This window comes from Corvus brachyrhynchos, unplaced genomic scaffold, assembly GCF_000691975.1.
Source record: "Corvus brachyrhynchos isolate BGI_N302 unplaced genomic scaffold, ASM69197v1 scaffold281, whole genome shotgun sequence".
Classification (NCBI taxonomy): domain Eukaryota; kingdom Metazoa; phylum Chordata; class Aves; order Passeriformes; family Corvidae; genus Corvus; species Corvus brachyrhynchos.
Genome location: NW_008236509.1, coordinates 397,851 through 408,550, shown reverse-complemented (window position 1 = coordinate 408,550; position 10,700 = coordinate 397,851). Strand labels below are relative to the sequence as shown.

The 10,700-nt window shown below is 49.7% G+C and overlaps 1 protein-coding gene across 2 annotated transcripts in view; it reads right to left on the bottom strand.

The window, feature by feature from the left end:
* Positions 1 to 3,888: 3,888 nt before the first annotated feature.
* The window catches only part of PLCB2 (phospholipase C beta 2), a 44,871-nt gene continuing 38,059 nt past the window's right edge, over positions 3,889 to 10,700 (bottom strand). For both annotated transcript variants that reach the window (XM_017726297.1, XM_008644049.2), the window contains exons 29-32: positions 8,131 to 8,226; positions 7,783 to 7,840; positions 5,117 to 5,203; positions 3,889 to 4,895 (exon numbers count right to left, since the gene is read on the bottom strand). In XM_017726297.1, coding sequence (XP_017581786.1) covers positions 4,623 to 4,895; positions 5,117 to 5,203; positions 7,783 to 7,840; positions 8,131 to 8,226 — 514 coding nt within the window. In that variant the 3' untranslated portion in view covers positions 3,889 to 4,622. The remainder of the gene's footprint in view (positions 4,896 to 5,116; positions 5,204 to 7,782; positions 7,841 to 8,130; positions 8,227 to 10,700) is intronic.

Below are 10,700 nucleotides of genomic sequence, written 5' to 3'. Positions count from 1 at the left end.
GCCTGTTATAGTGCTGAGATGCTTAAAAATGTGTCTGTAGTTCAGAGATGGGAGTGTGAACCTTGGAGTCTGCTCTAATGTCCCTGTTCTGTGGCTATGTGGCTTCTAAAACAAGAGGAGACTGGGGCAGGAGCCTGGATCCCGAGTCCTGAAACAAAGGTTTCTTGGACACAGGGGTGATGGGTTTAGCATTTAACACCATTTTATACTTTAGCCCAAATCTGACTAAACACAGTGAGGGAAGGCCCTGGAAAAACTGCATTCAAGTATCTTATAAAATTTTAAAATCTCATTACCATATTTGTGAGGAATGCAAAAAGGCTCTATCTTCCTGCCCAGGGTAGAATTAAATTCCTGCTTCTTACGTTTCTCTCTTTGCAGTTCATGCACAGCACAGCACCAATTAACTGCTCCATTACTTAGATGAGTGTGGAATCAAACCTAAATCCTAAGATAAACCTAGATTAGCTGAAAGATTGAAGCTCTGTCTCCAGGGGCCGACAGCTCCTTCCCCAGGAACCAGGCAGCCAGGCAGGAGAATGAGGACACAGAGCAGGCTTGGAATTTGCATTGCAGTAGTGTTCAGGTTGGGATTTTGTGTATGCTAAGTGAGATCTGACTGTACAAGGTGTAGCCTCTTCTCTGACAAGCTCAGAGCCTACTCACTGGGTAATTATGCTCAGAGATGCTGTTTTCTCTGAGTATCTTTCCTTTTCTACAAGGGTGGAGTCGCGTCTCAGGGTTTGCTGCTGTTCTGTGTCATGTTTCCCCTGAATCCTTCCCTTTTATTTTCCTTCCTGTCAGCTTTGCTGGTACGGAGCCTTTTCCTTGCTGCCATAGCCCTGGCAATCAGCATCCAGGAGGCCTTTGAAGATGGCACATGGTATTTATATGAACGATTTGCTGAATCAAATGGGGAGTCTGCCAGTGCTGTCATGTTCCAATTGCACTGGTTTATCTATAACGGTGCCTGTCTTCCTCCAGTGGGCTTCTGATGCTGGATGCAGCAGCTTATTATCCCGTTTATTTTGGAACAGGACAAATCTTTGGCCAGAGGCCCCTGTTTTTTAACCAGTGGCAACAGAAGGATCCTGGTTCAAATGAGGCTCCTGAATTGTTGCATTTGATGAGACAAACCCCACCCTTCCCCTGCACACTGGGGAGAGCTTCTGGCTGTGCCCTGGGTCTGGGGGATAAATGGGGATAACAAGAAGTAATCTTGGAGGATCTTGACACGTGGGATACATGTGGGTCAGGGAGAGTGTCTCTAAAATGGAATAGTTAATGTGCAGCAATTCCTTCTCTGAGTGCATTAGGCACATCAGCACTGTGTTACAGAGGTAGAAAGGATTTGGGGTCATTCTGGTACAGTGCCTCCTGTTTGTGTCCCTTGCTGGGGCTGGAGTCCTCCTCTGCTTCAGCCATCCCCCATCCCCATTATCTAATTTTTAATTATATAGTACAAAGGTTGGCCTCACTTAAATATTTTGGGCCCGAGAATGAGATCTAGAATATGCCACTTAAAAGATGGAAATGTGGAAAGGATCAGAGATTGTACCTAAATCTGCTGCTGTTCAGTGTCTGAGCAGATGTTATTGTCCCAATTGCCATTGGAGTTCTGCGTGTAACTGCCTGGCGAGAGGCCCGTCTCATCACCCAGTACCACAGCGCCCTGTGCTCGGCAGGTAAGCGAGAACACAGGCAGGGCTGCAGAGGATGGAGCCCTCAAGGATGTCTGAGTCCTGTGGGCAGGAATAGTCCTGGAAAATCAGATGGCCCTTCTCCTCTGGGAGTCCGTGAGTAACCAAACCCTGGTGTGACTGAGTTTTGCTGCTGGAGGGATGGTGGGGTTCAAGGTGTGCTCGGGAACCCTTGCAGTAACGTTTGGTTTAATGCTTTTATTTAGTTTTGTCCATTTCCCATCTTGCAGAACTTTCCCCCATTTTGTGCAGACAGGGAGGTGTCAGAGGCACCACAGGCACGTGTGGGCTCAGAGGCACAGAGGGGCTTCACCCTGGGGCGAAAGTGGGTGATGCAGAGTGTGGTCTGTGCTTCATGGGAGCCCTGGCTTTGCTTATAGTGGTGCTTCCATCATGTGCACTCTGAAAAGTACATTTAGAAGGTGTTTTTTAGCCCCACGGTGAAATCTGTGTAAAAGATTGCACCTCTTTTTCATGAAATTTGGCATCCAGCCCCTGTTCCAGTGTTGGGTTCCATAACAGAAGGGTTGCAGAGCAGAAACTGTTGGGGTTGTAAGGGCACCAGTTGTCGTGGTGGGTTTCCTTACTCAGGTTTCAAACATCAGAGGACATTAATGCCACAAACCCCAAGTGCTGAAGTTCCGCTTTGTTAGCCCTGTGTCATAGTCCAGCTGAGCTCTGGTTGATTTGGAAATGCCCACGCCTCAGGGAGCCCCCTGCAGAGCATTTTGCTCTGGTGCTGTGTCAGCCCTTGCTTTGGCTTCTGGATTTGTGCTGTTCAGATGCTCTTCTTGGGGAAGGGGCAGAGGGGCTCAGCTTGAGAAGGGCAGAGCAAGGGGTTCTGCTGGCTCTCAGATGGCTCCCAGGGGAGCGGTTGCTGCAAGGCAGGAATTAGAGGTCTCTAGGCTGGAAAGAGAAGCTGTTTGGGAATTGTGGCAGGCTGGAGGGAAGGAGACTGTAGTGGGTGTTATCCAGTGTCACAGCTTGTGCCAGTGCTGTTGGTAGGAGCAGCCTGTGAGAATGAATGTTTGTCCTGTTGTGTGCCAGGTGGAGGGACAGAGTGGGTCCTGTCTGTCACTGCCACTGTCCCTGTGCAGCATGATCTTCTTCAGGTTGTGGCACTGGGGGAAGGAAAACTCCTGAGAACCCCAGCCCTGCTGTTGTGTCCTGGCTTTCCATGCGTGTCTCTCTGACTCAGGTTTATTCTGAGATTGATTTCCAGAGAGGGTTTGAGGGAAAAACCCAACCCTTGGAGCTTCAGCAGTGTGTAGAGAGGGGCCACCCCGTGTCCACCTTCTGGTCTGATACTGGCATCTGGGTTCCCTCCAGGGAGAGATGGTACATATTTTCCTTTAAAATAATCTCCAAAAAGCTCCTCTGGAGGGGTTTGAGTGGCCAAAGCTGGTGACACACTGGTGTAGGATGCAGGGCTCAGTGCCTCTGTGCTCTGGTATGGAACTGCCAGCATTGCCTCTGGATTTAAGGTAAAATCTCCAACTGCTCCCTGGCTGCAGTTGGACCTTGCTGGGATGTTTGTCCTCTGGTGAGGAAGGGCCTCAAACACCACAGAGAGAGAGAGACAAGTGCGCAGACAAGCACAAAGGGGTGTGGACTCACAGTCACACACACAGGGACAAACACCCAGGGACCTGGACACACAGAGAACAGAGATACAGAGCCACACCCACACAGGGACACACACATGCACTCAGCCCCACAGACCCACAGGCACTGGGACAGAGATATGGACAGACACATGGACACACACACCTGGATACAGAGACACAGACATGCAGACACACACATGCTCACAGACATGGACACATAGAGCTGCATGGATACCAAGACAGACATGCACACACACTCAGGCACAGAGGAATACACGTGGACACAACACAGCTGGGTTGATGGACACAGACAGACACAATCCCACATGCGACATACACACATACGTGGACATACAGACATAAATGGACAGATGGACACCCAGACACACAAACATGGACACACACAGACATACACATCCATACCTGGACATATGAACACAGGGGCACAAATGGACAGAGGGACACACAGGGACATGGATACACCTGGACACTGCCACTAAGACATACACACACCTACACTGTCACAAACATGGGCAAACACACACACACTAACTGCAGCTAAGTAACAAGTTACCCAGTTGTTTAAGAAGAGCAATTTTTAATTTTTTTTAGAAAATAAATAGCTCAGAAATGTACAATCCATAATTCCAGTACTCTGGTGACACCACAGGGGCGATGTACACTCGGGTGTTCAGACTAGGCTTGGAACATGCTGTCTCATACCTGCTTGAGCTGGAGTTTGGTTTGTTTTATAGCAGCATTTGGAATTGTTTATTAATGCAGCTTCAGGTGTAATTGTTGTTATCCTGTAGCACACACAGCCCGGTCTGGTTTGCTGTGATTGAGCCCACTTTCCACCCCCACCCCCCCTGTGGTGTCCCGTTGTAGAACTGTTTAAGGGGTTGTGTTTGGTTTGTTTACTGCTGTTTCAATGAACCATGTGCAAGATGTTAGGAGGGCTGGACTGATGTGAAGGGATGCATGTGAGGAATGATGAGGGAACTGACTCTAAAAACTGGTCTGAATGCAAAGTAAATATTCCTGTAGCTGCTGCTATGCTGCCAACAGAGAGCTGGTCTGCAGGTACAGGCCCTTTCCCACTGCTGAAATACCTCAGAGCTCAGGCTGGGGAAGACAGAGAGGGGAGTACTCTGAAGGGTGAGCTCTCCAGACTACTTCCAGCTATCTGGGATAATGTAATACATTCCTGAAGGATTTCAGGAGCTCCCCAGAATAGAACAGGAGAGTAGTAGTTTGTGAAGCTGGTTGTTACTTCACCATATACTTTCTTGCAATGAACAAGTAAGGAAGGGACTCAGAATATGCTCTCTTCTATCTCTACATCCAGTCCAGCTCCCAAGGGCTCAGTTATTGCCAATGTAAGCCTGGACACCTCTGCCACTGGGATGTTTGCTTCCAGTTGGTCTGTAGAGCCTTGTTCTCCCTCAGGAATGCTCTGACCTGCTCTCCTCCCAGTCTGTGACTCTCCAGGAAAGCTGGCTTTGGTGTAGTTCTTCACCATCTCCTGAACCTCCATGTTCAGAGCTCTCAACTTCTCCTCGTATTCCACCTGTACCTGCTGCTGGAGCTGCAAATGGAGAATCATGTCATTCCCACACACTGGAGCCAAGCAGAGAGACCAAGAGCTCTGGGATGAGCTGTTGGTGCTTCTGGGCTCTGTGTGGGCCCCTCATCCACTTTCTCACCCCCTGGGAGTGGGTGGGCTGAGGGTGGCAATAAAGATTGATTCTCTGGGGGTTTGGACTTGCTGTGCCAAGGAACAGCCCTGACCCGAAACGTTGTCCTTACCTGGCTTTCTCTCTCCTTGATGGACTGGAGACTTGCTGCCTGCTTCTCCTCCAGTTTCTGCTGGAACCTGCCAGTCTTCTCTGTCACCTTCAAAAAGAATAAATTAACCCCCCTCAGGTTCCAGTTTTATAAGCAAGGGCTTAAGAGAGCCTGAGCTCAGCCCAGCAGGGCAGGCCTGGAGCAGCAGCCACACCCCAGCCTGGATTCAGAGACACCATGACAGCCTGGCAGGTGCGCACACACGGACATGTGGGACATAGGGATATGGACACAGACATACAGGGACACAGACAGATGTACACAGATAGGCAGATGTGCATAAGGACAGACACCTGGACACACACAGGCACAGGGATACAAGTACTCACATAAAGCCACTTGGGTACAGGCATACATGGACACAGACCCAGACACCTGGCTGTAGACACACACGGACAGACAGTCACAAGGACACTGAGGGAGATGGACCCAGACACAAAGGGACACAGACACCCGTGGCCACATGCTCACACAAGGACACAGACATGGACATAGACATGCACACAAACACACACCTGGCCACAGACACCAACACGCTCATGTAAATGGACACATACGGACACACCGATCTGGATGGACACGCAGAGACAGACACACAACTGGATACAAACACGGAGAAACACAGATGCTCACACCTGGACATGCACCCCTGGAGCCAGACACACACACCCCTGATATACAGACAAATGAACAGAGAGGGACACAGACACAGGACATGGACACACATGGACACAAGCAGACACATAGGCATGGACCCAGGCAGACATGGACACACACATGGCCATACACACAAACAATGGCAGACACATGGATAAACACAGACACAAATGGACACACTGACACAAGGACAAACACAGAGATGGACACAGACACGGACGCATAGACTCACACTGATGCACATGGACACACACGAACACAGGCAGACGTGTGGACAGATACAGATGTAGACAAACGGACACACTGACACAGGCAGACATGGATACACACATAGACACACATGGACACAGACACACAGAGGCAGACACATGGATGCACACGTGGATGTACATGCACACACACATGCCTAGGCAGAGGCGAAGGGACATGCGGACAGCTGGATACAGCCATATGGACACACCTGGACATGGGGACACAGGCAGAGACACATGGGCACAGACATGGACGGACAGACACACATAGACACATGGAAGTGCATGGACACAAAGACACATGAACATAGACTCGGGCACAGGCACACAGAAATACACACAGACACACACATAGACACACAGACTCCCACAAGAAAATGGACATAGATGCACACAGACCTGGACACACACTCACAGAAGGACATGGACAGAGAGGGACACAGGCACCTGGACATGGACAGACACAGACTGTCTGGACAAAGAGGGACACAGACATGGGGACACGCACAAGGACACAGCTAGAGATGGACAGGGACAGACACAGAGGGACACAGTCACAAGGCCACTGATGGAGGTGGATACAGACACCTGGACACACCCACCCATGGACAGATACAGACAGATGGACACCCAGACATGGAGACACACACAGGAACACACACACACACCCCCTAGCACAGGCACACAAAGACGCTCCTGAGCACAAGGACAGACAAACATGGACACAGACACAAAGGCTCTCAAAGACACAGGGACACACAGAAACAGACACCTGCATGGACATAGGAACAGAAGGACATGTAGACACACAGACATGCAGGGACACAGACACCCCCACACCTGGACACATGGACAGATACACACAGCACACAACAACAGACACCTGGTCACAGGGACACACACAGATACAGACATAGATGGACAAACAAACATACATGGATAGACACACACAAGGACAGAGACTCCTGGACATAGAGACACATGGACACACAGATACAGACACACATGCACACTCGGATGCATGGATGCACACAGACACAAAGTATCTCTGACACAGGGATACAAGGAGACACAAACACACGGACATAGACACATGGACAGGCACAGATGGACTCACACAAGGACACGCAGACATACATGGACACAGGGACAAATGCATAAGACACACAGACATGCATGGACACAAAGACACCTGGACATAGATGGGCATGCAGATACACACAGGGACATACAGACACAGGGACACAGGCAAATGAACACACAGACAAAAAGGGGCAGGTACACATGGACACAGACACACAGGTGGACACAGACATACAAACATGGACACATGTGAACATAGAAACATACAAACAGGGACACACACATGGATTCAACACAGAGACATGGACAGACACACAGAGATACGGACAAACAGACACAGCTCAACAAATAGCCCCACATGGCCATTCAGACACACACAGACATGGATGGACATGTGGACTCATATGCCAACACTCACTGAGGGACACTCACTGACAGACACAGACTCAGCATTGTCTGGCACCCGGTCTCCAAAGGGCAGAGCTGGGGTCCTTGAGGTGTCTCTCCTCCTGCCAGGCTTTCCCGTTGTTCCCGAGCCGTGGGTTACAAATGCCCCAGACACACTGACCAAGCTCTCCCTGACACCCCCTTGCAGAACCCAGAGCCACTGGGGCAGCCTGACCCCACAGAACTCACCCGTTTGACTGTCTGCACCACTTCCTGAATGTGGGAGTTGTTAATTTCTTTCTTCAACCTTTAAAGGAAAGTATAAAACCCTGTAAAATCCAGCTGTTGTTCTTCCATAAAACCCATCTGTCAGTACTGATCAGTGCCATACTGATCAACAGGCATGTTACATGCCCACGCTGTCCTGCCACAGGGAGAAGCTGCTGTAATTTTAGGCAGGACAAATAAAGCACCACTCAAATTTGGCTGAGCCATAAGGCAAATAACTGGATGCAAAATTCTACTTTTTCAGCTTCCAAGTCAGCAGGAGACCCTGCATCCTGCACAGACAGAGCCCAGGAACATCCACTCCCACACCTCTCCTGAGCAGCCTTGTCACTGGTACTCCTCAGCATGGCCTGGACCCGCTCCATTCTCTTTGCCTCCATCCGCTTCTTAATGTCTTTAATGTTGCTGTGGAGAGAAGAGAGGAGATACAGGCCTGGTTACAGCCCCAGCCAGCAGAGCCATCCTCCATCCACAGCTCTCTGGAGCACTCCGCTGTCCAGAAACACCAAGTGTACGAGACTGTGCAGCAGAAGGCCTGGAGTCTTAAGGATATCTTAACTCCTGAGTCAGGACATGTCCTGCCCCAGCAGTGGAGGCAGCACATGCTAAAAGCAAGGGTGAGAAAGAACAAGCGTACAGGAAATTTTCCCTCCTCCACCTTCCCAGTTTCCAGTTTATCCTTCAGTATCTGTGCATGTATCATGTTCCATGATGTCACTCATACTTTGGAGTTTACCTCTACTTTTGGATTTCATAGCTCCTTGCCCTGAGAGGAACAGTACTTAATTTATACACAATGTGACAGAGGCACCTGAGACATTCACTGGGCATCCCACCCTTCTTTCCTATGAGAAACAGTGAGCAATCACTTCCCTCTTCTCTTGCAGACCATTCATGATTTACACATTCCTGTCACATTCTCTCAAACATCTGTTCTCCTAGCTGTCCCATTTAATTCCTTTTTGTGCACAAATTCCTCCTCAGTGCTGGCTGTTCTTCTTGCTCTTTCAAAGACTTTTTTGTTTGAAATGGCACACTGAAAAGGCGACAGCTCTATACAGACACATCCAGTGGCACAAGGCTGACTCAATCTTTTTTTTTTTTTTCCCCTCTACCATTCCCAAAATCCTGTTTGCCACTTTGGCCACTGCAGACCTGGGAATGAAGAGCATCCACAACAGCTGAAGATCTCTTACCCTGAGTGCCAACACCAGTGCACAGCTGGGCTATGGCCAGGGTTTTCAATTCAGATTATTTTATATTTATTCTTGCTGAACTGAACTGCCATTTTGTTGCCTGTTGCTCCAGATCTTGAAAACCTTCTGGAGCTTCTCCCAGCCAGCTGCAGATGTGACTGTACTAATGACATCCTACTGTCAGCAAACCATTATCTGGCTAATCACCTGCTTCCTTCGACTTGCCTGAATATACTGAATAGCTGAGAAAAGAGACTCTGGCTTGGGACAGGACACAGCAAGAGGGAGTTTTATCTGAATTCACAACTAAATACTGAGAGAGGATTTAATGGGAAGGAGCAATGAGTAAGGATTTTAGCTTCAGGACAAAACTCCTGCAAGAACAAATGGATACATGTCTGGCTAGAAACTGGTCAATTGATTCTGCCAGTTTGTTTAAACACTGGAGCCAAAATGCTCAATTCACTTAGAGGATGGAGCAGATCAGTCCCTTGAAGGGATTAATGTGAGGTCCTGACTGCAAGAGACAGAGGTGGCAGCCAGGGACCAGCAGTGCTATTTCCTATCCTTCCCCATCAGTGGCTCCAGGCTGCTCACTGCAGATGGAACACTGTATCCTGCTTGGCATCTCGTGGCAGGAACGCTGTTCTGGGGAATCACAAGAGGCATCTACCCCCCATACCACTGGGTGAGATTCCATGTTACATCCCCCTGCTTCCATTTCTTGCCAAAGGGAAAAAAAGGCTTCTCTTCTCCCACCCTCACTCCCTGGCTGCAGAGCAGAGCTTTGAGATCCAGCAGGAAGTGCTGGCCTGGAGCAGAACTGGGCATTATTTGGGATTCCACTGCCATGTTTACCTTTCCGACGTGTCCCTCAGCACCCGCAGCTCAGCTGCCTGCTTCTCCTTAGCCAGCTCCAGGATCCTGGCAACTTGCTGTTCAAGGGATGGACACAAGACCAAAAGGGAACAAAACCAGGATGAGACACTGCCCCCCATCTGTATCCACTTGCACCCAAGTCAGCTGTACACCTCCCTGCATTGAATTCCAGGAGCCACAAATTCTGAATCCATGAGGCTCGGTGTGAACACTGGCACAGCAGTGAGCTCAGCTGTACACACAGGCCCCACTGTGCCAGTGGAGTGACACTTGTGAGACAGGAAGGTTTCATCCCTGGCTCCTCTCCCAGGTAAGAAGCCTGATTCCCAGGTGAGCCAGTGCCCAAGTGTTATTTTCCCTTCAGGGTTGCAGAGTTTGCAAGGAGCTTGTAAAGCCTAAGGTGCACCAGGGAACTGAAGATTTAAGGTGTATCAGTGCAAATTCCTGCAGAAAACACTAATGGGAAAAGGCATCCCAAGCCTGGAATCACTCCTCCTTCACTGGAACAGATAGCATATGCTGGATTTACCACCACCACCTATGGCCTGCACTCTGTCCCCAGGCGCCACCACGGCTCCTGCTGGCCTCGGCTGAGCTCAACCTGCAGGACTCCCCTCACCTGGACTCTGACTTCCACCAAGTCAAACAGCAGGATGCTCTGAGATGGTGCCACTGGTGAACCCTCAGCCCACCTCCACATCACCCCAGCTCTCAGGGTTCCTGGGCTCCCAGAGAGGTGGCACCTGGCAATGTGTGAAGCCACTAAATACCACATTAACTCTGTGCTAAGCCATCAGAAGAGCT